This window comes from Vicia villosa, linkage group LG6 (genome assembly GCF_029867415.1).
Source record: "Vicia villosa cultivar HV-30 ecotype Madison, WI linkage group LG6, Vvil1.0, whole genome shotgun sequence".
NCBI lineage: Eukaryota > Viridiplantae > Streptophyta > Magnoliopsida > Fabales > Fabaceae > Vicia > Vicia villosa.
Window position 1 is genome coordinate 38,611,817 of NC_081185.1, and position 15,843 is coordinate 38,627,659.

The window sequence follows — 15,843 nt, forward strand, 5'->3', positions numbered from 1 at the left end:
AATAAAAAATATAATATATCTATAAAGTATTTAAATATAATTATATTTTTCCATCTAATAACGCGTCTTACTTATACTTTTGTGTTAAAATAATTGTCACAAAATTATTCTATTAATTATGATTAATAAAAATATTTGAACAAATAATATTAACTACATAATTAACTCAATTAATTATTTCTTAAGATTTAAATATAATCTGGTTGTGACATTTTGGACTAAGAAATTAAGTTATTTCGTGAAGATTTCGACAGACAGACATGGGTAGTCTAATTTTGCTAAGTGTTGGTGAACAGTCTTATGTTGGTGAGTAGATGAGAGACTTAAGATATTTTGAAGCTTTAAAGAGAAATACTTTGACGGTCGCATTGGTTGATTTGGCGCTTCGAAAGGAAGGAGATTTCAAATTCAAAAGATTGATTTTATCCAAAAGGATGCATGGAAGTCTGAGGATTCAAAGGATATGCAAACAACGAACGTGGCTTTTTGTTAGGAAAATACTGTTATGGTCGAATTAGTATAAATTAGAATATAGGCGTTAGGATTTAGTGTGTTCAAATCTCGTACAAATACTCAATATCACTCGAAGTACCAACATTTACCGAGAAAAGAGTTTCTGAGATTGTACATATGATTCACCAAGTTTTATTCACTTGTCAATTTATCTTTACAAAAGTTCTTTTAATTCCTTTTACATTTAAGTCGAAGTTTCTTTATTTTCCTGTATTTACTTCGCATATTGTTATAATTACTTACAAATTAACCATAACATTCGAGAAGATGAACATTCAAAAGACATAGATCACCAAACCAAACACATCGTCCTAGGATCAATCTAGTCGATCTAGTGAGTAACCATACATCTTTGTCTTGGAAGACTAATGCTTGTTTACCAAATTCTAGGGTAAACAAATTGGCACGCCCAGAGGGAACTGTGTCTAGTTTGTGTCACAAATTTTGTTTTGTGTTGTCTTCTATTTCATTTCAATTTGTTTAACATTGTTGCATGATATTAAGGAGTGGAAAATTAGCCAATACCAATGAACTAATACCAAAAAGGAAATATAATAGGAAGATGGTTAACCCTCCCAATAACAATGTAGAACAAATTCCTCCTCCGAAGGGAGAAGGCACGATCGCTACAAATACAACTGATGCCATACCATCAATTCAAGGTACAACGACCATTTCTTGGACGACAAGTTCAATGGCCATACCTTCAAACTCGAAGAGTGGACCAAATTTTTTCTCTGCAGCGATTCAGGGTCAACCTGTGACCCCAAGACCCCCAAGAGTTAATGTATCTAGGCCATATATACCTGGATATTTAATCCCAATGCAAGATCCTTCATATGGCATGTCAACGTCTTTTATGGCAGATTTACAAAATAGTTGGCCCGCATACACAAATCCATTAACATCCATATTCTCACCGTTACAAGGATCAGACTCTGGTGTTAACAATTTGGATCAAAATACCCAACCACCAAGATTTGCTTCCCAATTTCCTACACTTACAACAAATTCTGCAGCAGCTTGAAGGCAACCAATGGATGAGAGCAATCACGATATGGTCTCTCAAACAAAACACAAAAATATCCAATTAAAACATAAAATAAATGTATCCTAAAGATTAAATTTAAATCTTAAGTCTTCAATTTGGTTCTCATAGCTTTGCCTTTCAGCTTCTTTGTCCAGTAGATGGTGTAACATTTAATCTGGTTCTCAATCTAGTTCAACTGACTGAACATCTGTTGAAACACTTATCTCAACCTCGTGCTCAGTTTCATTTACTTTTGGTTCAAAGGCCTGTGTAAATTTTGATACCACAGGTGAAGAAACTTTCTCAGCAGTCCTGCCAGAGATTAGTGATTGAGAATGAAACTTATCAATTTCCTTTTCAAGCTTCACCAAAATATTCTCCACCTCATTAAAATCAGTCTTCAATGAAACAAAGCCAATGAAAATCATAAAAATTTTCTTGTTCAGGTATATTTTCAAATGGCCCCCATGCTGTACCATCATCTAGACCCTGATCTATCTGCCGAGAATCTTTAGTAACTGCAATTTCTTCTATTTAAACCTTTTTCTCATCCAAAGTGATACACTTTCCTTGGAAATTTGTTCCAAGTGCATTGTGGATTCTTTAACAGATTAATTCTTGTCTTCCAGATTTTTAATCTTATCAACTAACAATGCAAGGTTGCCATTTCATCATGAAGCGCTACATCCTGTCAACTAAGGGCTCCCTTGCTTATCTGTTTGATTAGACTGAAGAATCAATTCATCTTCATAAGATGAACTCGGTAATGTTTCTCTCTCCAATTTTTCAATTGAAGTCCCCACAATTGCAAAATCATCTTGCTGGTTTTTATCCAAACCTGAATGCTTCATGAGATACCTCCTCGATTATAGTATTCTCCAAAGCAATTCCTGAAAGAGAGAGACTGATCACTCTCACCGGTTTCAAACAAAGGAATCTCCTTTTGATCATATATAATCGCATCTGTGCTTTGACAAGATTTCCCCATATCCAAATCACTAGCTTCCTGCATTGCCCCTACCCTGCAATAAATGAGAATATATATTATAAATCAAATCCACATGATTTTTCCCAATATGCCCAACTAATACCCTCATAATTAAACATAAAGTTCCGCAATTAAACTAAAGAGGAAAGGAGAGATAGCACATCCTAAATTTGTTACTTGATCATCTCTCGTTTACACCACAAACGCATTGGAAATATCTTCAGATAAAGGCAACCTTTCCCTTTTTTCAACTGTGATAGACTCATCCATTCCAGCTTTAATAGAACCATGCGTGGACAAAAGAGCAACAGGTTTGGATGCATAATCGTGTGTTGTTCTTCCTTCACTATTTGAATTTCTTAAAGAAACATCTTCTGCTACATCATCGCCAACATTCTCAGAGCTCCCCCCTTGATCTTGGGCTGACGATCCAGAATACTTCTCATGGGAATCAAAATTCATAACTGTAAGTCTGTAACCATTCAATTTTTCCACCCTATATATGCTGATACAGACTAGCAGGAGGAAACAAATTGGAAGAGAAAGATAAAATTAAATATTTTCAGATCCTATAAAAATATCCAATTTCATTTACACAAATGAGAACGTTCAAAAATGAAAAAGAACAGTTGAATAACTACAAGGTTGGGTATACAGTATGCCACACTATTTTCTTAGGTGGATTTGGAGTCAATTTGAATAAACATCTGCACAAGCATTTATCAGAAGAAAAAAATTATAATTGTAATTTCCATCTCATTTTTTCCAGAAGCTCTCTCATTCAACTTATCCATAAAGTGTATTTCGAGAAAAAGATGAGAGAGAAAACGTCTGGCTCTCTCCCTTCTCTCTAGGGCTTCTTCTCTAAAATTCCAGTTTTTCTTCCATTGCCATTCATGGAGTGGCAACGTGTCCATAAGAGAGGCTTTCAGAATGTAACACCAAGGTGGGATTGTTCCCCTTATGGAGGGATGCAGGTAGGTTCGAGACAGAAGATTTCCTCGTTCTATTTTTCTGAGTTTCCTGGTAGATGCAGGGCAGTAGATATGTTTAATTTATTTGGTTGTATGGGAGAGGTATTGGAGGTGGTGATACCGCATAGACGAAACAAATTTGGGAAAAGATTTTGTCTTGCTAGGTTCGAGGAGGTGAAGGACGAGAGGATGACGGTGATGAGGCTTGATAACATTCTGATAGACGGGAGAATTTTTATCCTAATCAACCTAGATTTAATATGAGTGGAGGGAAAGGGGGACCGGGGGCTTTGTAGAATCGTGAGGAAGGTAGAAGGACTGTGGTACCGGCACAATCTTTTAGAGTGGTAGAGAGATCAAAAACGTTCATTGACACTGTTCAAGGGGGAGTTAAGAAGACATCAGTTCAGAGCCATATTCCTTCATTCAACTTTTCATCTGACTATGCTATTAGGGACCGGTGAAAGAAGGCTTACATTGGGGAGGTTTTGTTCCTGGGGGAGTCGTACAACATACAAACGCATTTAGAAATCGAAGGCTATTTCTCAACCAAAGTTCACCCTCTGGGGGCGAACCTATGCTTACTAGAAGAAATGGAGGTAGGGATCATTCAAGAACTGGTAGAAGATGGTGGTTGGTGGTGGAAACAGTGGTTCAAAACTATAAAACCATGGTAGGAAAACACAGTTGATTCGGAGAGGATGGTTTGGGTAAGGGTGTATGGTGTACCGTGTCAAGCTTGAAGCACTGATTTTTTTGAAATTTTAGCAACTCAAATCGGAGTATACATTTGCGTGGATGAGGACACGATGGGAGGTAGCAACATGGATATTGCAAGGGTTATGGTTAGGGTCCCATTTGATTTTGTTCTTCCAGAAGTGTTGAAGGTTTCAATTGATGGGGTTTTATTTACTCTGATTCTTAGGGAAGACTCATATGGGCCAGTTAGAATAGTTGCCCAGAAGAAATATGTGAAAAACTCGATTTCTAGTTCTTCTTCAAGCATGGTGGGTTCTTCCATTTTTGATAAGCAAGAGGTTGGAGATGGTGATTCAGACGAACAAGTTGATCCATTGGATAATACTGCAGAGGAATTATCTAGTGGATTTGTGGGGGATCAACAAAAGGCGGATGATGGGACTGATTAAGATAAGCACGGTTACAAAGGTCAAGGTTCAGAAAAGTCAGAAAATACAAGCAACTTTTTGAGTGTGGGGACAAGCCATAGGGAGGAGGAAGCGTGTTTCGATGAGGCTTTATAGTCAGTTTTGGAAACAAAGAAGAAGAACAAGGTTATAGACTATCAGTCTATTGGAATATCTAGTGAACATACCCTTTCTGATTCTTCAATCCTCTAAAGTTGCAGAAACCTTTCAATTTCCTAATGCTTGCACGGAACCGACCCAAGCTTTACCTAATCCTATTCTTTCTATGGCGGCGGTACAGTTTAACAAGGTTAGGAAAAAGAAAAGGTTGTATTTTAAATCTTTTGTAGAAGTGGGTGGGCCCAAGGTTATAATTGCAACTAGGCCCATTAGGAAGATAAAAAATAAATCCTCTTGCTTGAAGATGGGCCTTTCTGAGGAAATAGAAAGCCCAAGTCACTCTTTTCACTTGAATAATAAATCAAAAACTATTTCTTCTTCTTCTTATGGTAACAAAACCGGTGCGGGTACTTCTTCTCACGGCAATCACCATCCTGATGATTCAGATATAGTTAGGTGCAACTTCAGGACTCTCTCTAACTTTGGACCTGCTTGCGAAAAAAAGTTATGTGATGCTATCGCCAAGATTGGGGTAGGGACGGGCTATTCCAGGAGAGATTTACAAAAGAAACTTGAAAAGATGCAGTCAGAGGAGACAAGGGAAATGGAAGGAAGGAAGGTGCAATTGACCTGTTTCAAATGATTGTCGGGAGCTTCAACATTAGGGGAGGTGAGAAGAGAATTAAGAGTATCATTTCCAAAGGCATGGCTGATTTTTTCCTTATTCAAGAAACCGAGTTGAATGTTGTTTCAGATGCTTTAGCTAGGAGTTTGTGGGGGTTGGATGACATAGAGTATTCCTTTTCTGGAGCTGATGGCTTTGCGGGGGGTTTATTGTCTATTTGGAATTCTCGGTCGGTTTTGGTTATGGCTAGCTTTTGAGGTCCAGGATATCTTGGTTCCAAGGTGTCCTGGAAAGGAGGTACTTTCTACATTGTTAGGCTCAATTAGAGTATCATTTCAGAAAAGTGTTGCCAACATTGAGCATCGGTATAACACTCCATTTTACTTCACATTGCACGGCTTCGTTTCAACATAATGTATACAACACATAAGAAAAGAGGTCGAAAGAATACAACTCTTTGGTTGTGACAAAGCAGCATGAGGTTGCTTCATTAGAACAATAAACGGGTAACCTTATACTTATGAATTTGCAGGTTATCAAATACAAGAAGAGCTTATTTCGTTAGAATCGATATATGTGTTTCGGAAGAATTTTTTCATTGAAGAGCATGAGGTCACTAAAGAAGAAAGTGGGACACAATTGGATTTAGAAGAAGAGTGTAAAGAGCTGAAGAAGTATTTCAGTACACTAGATAATGTAGGCCCGAGGGCGATGAAGAAAAAAGTTCAGGAACTAACACATCCATCCATAACTTCCATGTGTTTGTCACCAGTGAAGTACAAGTCAAATAAGGGAAATAATAAGGGTAAAAGGGGAAAGGAGAATGATGTACATCGTGATTTCATAGTGGGGGTATGTTGAGGGCTCATAGGGAAGTTAGAGAGTACAAAGAGATGATGTACAAAACCAACTGAAATTCAACCATGTAGCGAGTATTCAAAACTAAAATATGTCTCAGTTTTATGTTTTTGTACTTCAGTACATTGGTGACATTGTTGATGCGGGTGACGATGAAAATTGTGGTTTTCGGGATTTTACAACTTTACTTGGCTAGGGCGAAGAGTTATAGCCTTAGGTTCAGACACAGTTAGATATACTGAAGTTTATCAACACCATCAACTGTATTCCAATATGTTCCATGACATGGTACAAAAATTTGGAGTGTGTTGCGGGTAGCTAGCTTAGGTGTGCATGATCATGATAAGTGGAAGACGACTCCTAATATGAGTTACCCTCTTGCTTCTAGATACAGTGTTATATTTGTCTCATTGTCTTGGAACCTTAACACCACATTCTTCCCATTAGTGGTAAGTCCATGTATAGTTTCAAGTAGACACAAAATGATTGCAATTGGTTTTATTAACAACAATCATTGAGCTCAGGTGAAGTTGAAACCCAATTGTCCTTTGCCTCCCGTAACAAACCAATGCAGACAAAATTATAGTGAAGTTGCGAGAGAATATGAATCAGCAAATGCGTGACGTATTAGACACTAGGAAGAAGAAGTTAGGAAGTCGGCATAATTTATTTTGTAATGATATTATAGCACTTTTGCATTGTCTATATATGTTTTATCTGGTTTCGTTAGTTAAAAGTGTCGAAAAATATGTTTTCCCGTTAATTTCATTACTGCCTACCAATTTTTTTAAAATTTTTTGGAAAATTTGATGTATACATCCAATAGGTTTTATATGTTAACTGTTCTTGAATATTCGGTAATTTTTTCTTGGATTTTTTAAGTATCCGGTATTTCTTCACCATTTTTCTAGAATTTTTTAAATTTTTACCGACAATTTACAATATGTTCGGTATTTCTACATACTTTTTCGAAATCTCCACTATACTTGCAAAAAAATCCAAATATTTTTCATCTAAACGGTAAAATTTACAAAAAAAATCCAATATCCGCATAAAAATCTGATATTTATCTAAACTTTTCAAAAATCAGAAATTTTAATAAGGAAAAAAACGTAATCACAGCCTATTTATGTGGGTGTCGGGTCAAAATTGGGGGTGGCATGAAGAAACCTCATAAAATTGAGGAAATCCATGCATAACAAAATGATATTAGAAACCAAAAGCTTTCTTTGAGTTTAAGAGGTTTCCTTCATTCCAAAAGGATAGCTCTGATAATTTCTCATTGTTAGCTTGCCGTATCAACCTTTTAGAACTTCCTTGGCAAAGATAGAGATAAATTTTTGTCAGCTAAGAGAAAATTCAGGTAATATACAAAGCAAATAGCTATCAAGAATATATATATATATATATATATATATATATATATATATATATATATATATATATATATATATATATATATATATATATATGTCACAGTAATTCATTCAGTTAGAATTAAGGAATGAAAAATTCCATCAAAAAAGGAAATGAAACTATTGTGCCGAAATTTATTGACTTTTTTTACAATTACACACTGCCAAGAATCACCATGTGTTCTATGAGAGTCATAAATACTATACAAATCTAAAACTATAACAGTTACATTCATACACAAAAAATACAAAACATAAAACTATGATTCTTCTTGTCCCTTTGAGTTTGTTGACACATGAAATATCCTAACCATGCCATGCAACTAATATATATATGTAAGGGACAATACAAACACAAAAACCATACATAATAAACAAAAACTCAAACAAACTACAACAATGTGTAAACAAACAATCCATCATCACTGATCAGCCTTTTTCCCTGCAGAATAATAATTTAGATACCACCTAACAAAGTTCTTCAAACCGGTTTCTAAATCGGTCGTAGGTTTATACCCGAACTCCTTCTTTGCGTAACTTATATTCGCATGCGTAAACTGAACATCGCCATTTCGTGGCATCCTCATCACATTCCTCTTGGCCTTAACCTTCAACAGCCTCTCCAAAATACTCACAAGATCGGTAACTGGAACGGGCGAGGTATTACCTAAATTAAAAACCCTCAACTGCGCCGGTGCTCGTTTCTTCCCACCACTTCCAGTACTCTTCTCAGCAGTATCCAATGCACCTAAACATCCTTTCACAATGTCATCAATATAAGTAAAATCCCTTGCAACGGTTCCGTGGTTTGCCCCTTCGAAAATCGGTATTGAGTTCCCTTTTAATATATCCTTTGTGAAAAAAAAGTATGCCATATCAGGTCTTCCCCAGGGTCCATAAACAGTGAAGAATCTCAAACCTGTTAATGAAAGTCCATAGATGTGATTATAAGTATGCGCGATTTCTTCGCCCGCTTTTTTCGTGGCAGCGTATAGACTAGCAGGTTGATCAGTCCTATCTTTTTCTGAGAAAGGTACTTTTGTGTTTAAACCATAAACTGAACTTGAAGAAGCCCAAACTATAGCAGGTTGTGGTTCAACCGATTTACAAACTTCGAGTAAATTAACAAAACCAGCAATGTTGCTATGAACATATGATCCAGGATTTTCCATAGCGTATCTCACACCAGCTTGTGCAGCTAAATGCATGACATGGGTAAAAGGAACAACCTCAAATAGTTTCTTCAAAAGTGACACATCGTTGATATCGCCTTCAACAATAAACACGCCTGTTTTCGCCAAAAGCGCTTGGCGGCCGCGTTTCAACGATGGATCATAGTAGTCATTGAAATTGTCAAGACCAAGAACACCGTCCCCTCGGTGCTTGAGTGCAATCGAGACATGGCTTCCGACGAAGCCTGCAGCCCCGGTTACAAGCACCGAGACTCCGTTTTTGGAAGTGACTCGTGCGGACGAACGAACCTTCTTTTCCCACGCTGCGCCTCCGTAGCTGTAGGTTCGTAAGGATCTACGCGATGTGTCAGAGGAGAACGATGACGGGGCTCGGAAGAAAAGGAAGTAGATAACTCCCATGGATAAAATGGACCAAAATGTGAGCTTTTGTAGGGAAGTTTGCCATCTTGTTCTTTTCTCCATCTTGAACTTGCCAGGTGAGGAAGGAATGTTGTCCATGTTATGCAACATTTATTTGTTCGGGGAGTCTGAGAAAGTCCGGAGCAACAACAGGCTAAAGATTATGTTAGTTTAATTTTTTTCTCGATAATAATGTGGAAACTATTTAAAAATAATACATCAACATAAGAAATGTTTTGAGATGAATAAACATAACTGCAAAAACATAATTTGTTTTTTATGTTCAAGAGAAAGTGATGTTTGGTTTTGATTATGTTGTTTTGCACCTCTTTCTCATTGGTTCATGTGGAGAATCTTGTTTTTTCTTGGAGGTAAAGGAACCTTGAGGATATTTTGCTTAGGGGAAAGTTGTTTATGGATGGAGGAGAGATGATGAAATTAAACAATGGTTTTATGCAATTGATGCCATTTTGAGGCTTTGCTATAAAGGGTTTCTTGTTTCTCAACCATTGAAAGGTTGTGACATTGTTTTTAAAGAGTAAAAATAGATTATATTTAGGGTGTGATGTTTGTTACTTTGTATGTTTTAAGTTTTGAATCATCTATATATTAGGGAATTTAGAAGATTTCGTATAACAAAGTTTTAGGGAAACAATAATATGTATATCTTTTATTAAAAAATTGTATGCGTATTTTTGTGTAACATAAAATAACTATGTTACCGCCACAAATATTAATGGGTGAGTTATGAAAAAACAGTTTAAGTAATTAAAGTAACGAAATTATGTTAAAACTTCATTTTACAGCCATCAACATTAATTGGAAAGATATAAAAAACGCCTAAACAAGAGTAGCTAAAACAATTTAATGACTTATTTTTTAACTGTCAATTTAGTTTTTTTTCCTCAAATCTTTTCTTTATTAGAGAAAGGCTATTTTTTAATAGCATTAAATTAATATTTATATTTTGTTATATAAGAATGAATCAATATCAAAGATACTCTCTATATTGTATATGAAAATTATAAAAAATTAAGCATAAATTCTTTTATATATTTAAAAAACACCACCATAAAATCTATCTATAAAAAATATCTCCCTCCAAATTAATATTATCACTAAAGTTGTTTGTTTATTGAATTTTCATAAACAAAATTAATTATAAGATGTTGGTGAAGGATAGAAAAACACTTAGAAAGGGGGGGTTTGAATAAGTGTAGTTTGAAAACTTGAACGATAAAAACAATTTGCACAGTTATTTTTATCCTGGTTCGTTGTTAACTAAACTACTCCAGTCCACCCCCACGGAGTGATTTACCTCACCTGAGGATTTAATCCACTAATCGCAACAGATTACAATGGTTTTCCACTTAGCCCACGACTAAGTCTTCTAGAGTATCCTGATCACAACCTGATCACTCTAAGAACAAATGCTTAGACACAAGCTAAGACTTTCTTAGAGTATCCTGACCACCACGTGATCACTCTAATTACAACTGCTTAGACACAAGCTAAGACTTCCTAGAGTATCCTGATCATCACTTGATCACTCTAGTTACTTACAAATTAATGTAATCAATTCTAAGAGTATTACAATGCTTCTGAAAAGCTATAATCACAACAGTGATATTTCTCTTAACGTTTAAGCTTAATCTCACTAATATATTACAACAGCAATGTAGTGAGCTTTAATGAAGATGAAGTTTCTGAGCTTTGATTTGAACAGCGTTTCAGCAAGTTTTTCAGAATAAGTTTGTTCAGAATTGGTAACCTTGCTTCTCATCAGAACTTCATATTTATAGGCACTTGAGAAGATGACCGTTGGGAGCATTTAATGCTTTGCGTGTTCCGTACAGCATTGCATTTAATGTTTCACGCTTTTGTCAACTACCTCGAGCCTTGTTCACGCTGTGTCTATTGACGTTGCCTTTAATAGCTTCCAACGTTCCTTTTGTCAGTCAGCGTAGCCTGCCACTTGTACTTTCTTCTGATCTGACGTTTGTGTATACAACGTTTGAATATCATTAGAGTCAAACAGCTTGGTGCATAGCATCTTCTTGTCTTCTGACCTTGAAGTGCTTCTGAGCGTGATACCATGAGAACTTCAGTGCTTCTGCTTCTGATCTCAAGTTCTTCTGATGCTTTCATAGACCCATGTTCTGATTCTGCCTTGACCATCTTCTGATGTCTTGCCAGACCATGTTCTGATGTTGCATGCTGAACCTTCTGAGACAAAGCTTCTGAGCGCTGATTTGTGCATACTCTTTATATATTTTCTGAAAGGGAAATTGCAATGTATTAGAGTACCACATTATCTCACACAAAATTCATATCCTTGTTATCATCAAAACTAAGAATATTGATCAGAACAAATCTTGTTCTAACAATCTCCCCCTTTTTGATGATGACAAAAACATATATAAATGATATGAATTTGCGATCAGAAAGAGCAGACGGCTAAAGACAATTACACAGCTATAGCATAAGCATGTGAATATATCTCCCCCTGAGATTAACAATCTCCCCCTGAGATGAATAATCTCCCCCTGAAATTAATACTAGAAGAATTTTAATAATAAAAGACTTCCCTGATTATTTCGGTAGAGACGTTCACAGTGCCTGATCTTTAGAACATTCATGACTTCTGATTTCTGCTTCCATAGGACAGCTTCAGAACTTTGAATTTCTTTAGATCCTCAGAACATTCACAGCTTCTGATTCCTGCTTCCATCGGACAGCTTCAGAACTTGAATTTCTTTGATCTTCAGAACATTCACAGCTTCTGATTCTTGCTTCCATTTGGACAGCTTCAGAGCTTGAATTTCTTCTTTCATCACTTCATGCTAAATTGTATCAGAACATTGTTGAATGTACCAGAGCATCATCAGAGCATCTCTACATCCTGAAATGTTACAGAACAAAACTAAACGACAAAAGTCAACATGAATGAATCAGAACATAAAATATGTTTCAGAACACATAATATGTATCAGAGCCATATAAGCCATATAGAATGTATCAGAACAAATAGACATTCAGAATCAGATCATATTCTATCATCAGAATATCTGAACATTCTTCCTTCTTGCTTCTGATTCTGAAGCTTCATAGCACTCAGCTTGCTTCAAGAATCCAAGAACTTGATTTATCTTGTTGCTTCTTATGTTGCTCTTTAAAGAGAGTCTTCAATTCAATCTTCAATTCCTGCAACAACACAACTTAAAGAGTAGAACTTTGCAAGTTCTGTTAGTAATGTGGGGCCTTTTTACCCAGTAACTGATAATATTTAATCAGATCATTTATCATATATTTTCTCCCCCTTTTTGTCATAACATCAAAAAAGAATATAAGAGATTCAGATGTAGAAAACGACAAAGGAAGGAAACAAAATTAAACTTTTCATTGATTTAAACAAGCAGGATTACAAAAGATGTATGTAGAAAACAGATGCAACAAGGAAAGAAAACTACAAAGACCAAAGACTAAGACCCTAGCCTAGACAAAATCTGCGCCAGAATGTCATGAACCCCGTCAGTGCTTTTAGTTTGTCTTGCCATGAAGGAGCGAAACTCATCGTTGGCTGCTTCTTGCGCATCCAAACGAGAAGCCAGCATAGCCTGATTATGATGTAGAGCTTCCAAGGTCTCCATCAGAGCTGAGGGTACACCAGAAGAAGAAGCACCAGAATTTCTGCCAACAGGGACAGCAATCTCAGCAGAACGAGCTTCTGGGAGGTCTTCAGCAGCCTCAGCATATTCTGGTTCAGGCAACTCAGAAGCTCCAACTTCCAACGCCTGAAGAATAGCTGCTAGGTTTGTTGGAGGAGTAGGACCAGCAACTTCAGCAGGATAAACCACTTCTGGAAAGACCATGTGAGGAGCGCTTTCAGAAGGGTTCATTCTGAACCAATCAAACAGCCATTGAAAATCTCCAGTCAGCACAAGATACCTTGGTCTCCATACCACGATGTCTCTGCAGGGATTTTCTTCTTCCATCTCATCTGCAGGTATCCTCTCTTCAAGAACTCTTCTGTTCCTGATGAGATGGTGATAGCTGCTTTCACCAACTTCCAAGAGACGACCACGAACACCAGGTGCGTCAGACATGATCCTTCTCTGGACATCCGTAGCCTTGACTAGAAAGTCCTGACGAAATGCATCCCAGAGGTTGCAAGTAGCATACTCATCCAGATGGTTAAGGTGAGCAGCGCCCAGAATCTCCAACCAGCTATTTACATCAAAATGTAAAAGCTCTAGAAATTATTAAGTGGTAGGTGTTGGAGGGTTTACAGTGAACCTGGAGTCGGGAAACACAAAACTGTAGGGGTTAGGTGTTCTGGTGGGAAAAGGGTGTGAGAGCGGTGAGGAGATATCTGTGAGATGGGTAGAGGGAGAAAGGATATCAGATGGTGAAGATGGTGGTTCCAGAGAGGTGAATGAAAAAGAAGAGGTGGTGGAGGTCTGTGAAGAGGGAGGTGATTCAGGGATACCTTCAAGGGGTTGATACACACGTCTAGAGTAGTTTCCAGACATCATAGCTTCAAAAGGATTCACCTTGAGAGGATCGTAGGTGATCCTTACCCTTTTTGGTTTGATTTCTGGTTCATCAGTTGCCTTTCTCTTTTGTTTTCGATCAGATTCTTGATTTGAGGAGCTTGACGAAGGATTCATGGTGACTTTGCAGATAGTGAGAACCGCTAGGGTTTATGATATGAATGCAGAGAGAGAGAGAGAGAGAGAGAGAGAGAGAGAGAGAGAGAGAGAGAGAGAGAGAGAGATAGCAAAAAAGGAAACTGAATGCAAGAAAGAGAATTATAAGAGGGAAAAGAAACGTTTGAAGAGTATAAAAAGAAACTGAAATGATGAATGGCATTTAATGTTACATGACGTGAGGAGAGATAATAATGACAAAAGAAGTGATTAGCACAGTTACCTAAGTAGGCGTCCCCTCAACTGCACGCACGTTTGTCCAGAAATAGTTAACACATGTTTATCATCTGGATAGCCAGTTACAGCTGTTTTACTTTTTAAAGAGGTTCTGAGTCAACTTAGACAATGAACCGTTAGTAATAACAGAATCACTACTTCTAATTGATCACAATCAGAACTTCTTACTAAAGACTACTCCAATCTCATTTCAGAAGATACTCATACATAAGATCTTCTCATCTTCTCATTCTGGGCATAAGTCCATACTGATATTCTTCAGAATAAACTTAAACCTATCTTCAGCAAGGGGTTTTGTAAATATATCAGCCCATTGATGGTTTGTATCCACAAAGTTTAAAGATATAACACCCTTCTGAACATAGTCCCTTATGAAATGATGTTTAATCTCAATATGTTTAGCTTTTGAATGTAAGATAGGATTCTTAGATAGACATATAGCTGAAGTATTATCACAGAAAATAGGAATGTTACTCTCATATATCTGATAATCTTCTAGCTGACTTCTCATCCAGAGCATTTTGTGTGCTACATCCAACAGCAGCAACATATTCTGCTTCTGTTGTTGAGAGGGCAATAGTAGCTTGCTTCTTGCTGTACCATGAGATCAGATGATTTCCAAGAAATTGACAACTTCCATAAGTACTCTTCCTTTCAATTCTATCTCCAGCATAGTCAGCATCACAGAATCCTACTAAGTTGTATTCTTTGGATCTTCTGTAAACTAAACCAACATTAGTAGTACCTTTTAGATACCTCAGAATTCTCTTAACCGCAGTTAAATGAGATTCTCTCGGATCTGATTGGAATCTAGCACACAAACAAACACTAAAGAGAATATTGTTAGAACAAGATTTGTTCTGATCAATTATCTTAGTTTTGATGATAACAATAATATGAATTTTGCTTAAGATAATATGGTACTCTAATCCAATGCAATTTCCCTTTCAGGAAATATATAAAGAGTATGCATAATTCAGCGCTCAGAAGCTTTGTCTCAAAGGGTTCAGCATGCAACATCAGAACATGGTCTGGCAAGACATCAGAAGATGGTCGAAGCAGAATCAGAACATGGGTCTATGGAAGCATCAGAAGAACAAGAGAACAGAAGCACTGAAGTTCTGATGGTATCACGCTCAGAAGCACTTCAAGATCAGAAGATGCTTTGCACCAAGCTGTTTGACTCTGATGATATTCAAACGTTGTATTCATAAACATCAGATCAGAAGGAAGTACAAGTGGCAAGCTACGCTGACTGACAAAAGGAACGTTAAAAGCTACTAAAGGCTACGTCAGTAGACACAGCGTGAACAAGGCTCGAGGTAGTTGACAAAAGCGTATAACATTAAATGCGATGCTGTACGGAACACGCAAAGCATTAAATGCACTCAACGGTCATCTTCTCCAACGCCTATAAATATGAAGTTCTGATGAGAAGCAAGGTTAACGATCCTGAACAAAACAACGCCTATTAACTTGCTGAAACTCTGTTCAAACTCAAAGCTCAGAATCTTCATCTTCATCAAAGCTCACTACATTGCTGTTGTAATATATTAGTGAGATTAAGCTTAAACGATTAAGAGAAATATCACAGTTTGTGATTATAGCTTTTAAGAAGCATTTGTAATACTCTTAGA

At 36.8% G+C, this 15,843-nt stretch overlaps 1 protein-coding gene across 1 annotated transcript; it reads right to left on the reverse strand.

The window, feature by feature from the left end:
- Positions 1 to 7,800: 7,800 nt before the first annotated feature.
- On the reverse strand, positions 7,801 to 9,671 carry LOC131611463 (UDP-glucuronate 4-epimerase 2-like). Its single transcript, XM_058883483.1, has one exon. The coding sequence runs from the start codon at positions 9,369 to 9,371 to the stop codon at positions 8,091 to 8,093; it is 1,281 nt and encodes a 426-aa protein (XP_058739466.1). The 5' UTR covers positions 9,372 to 9,671; the 3' UTR covers positions 7,801 to 8,090.
- Between the last annotated feature and the right edge of the window lie 6,172 nt (positions 9,672 to 15,843).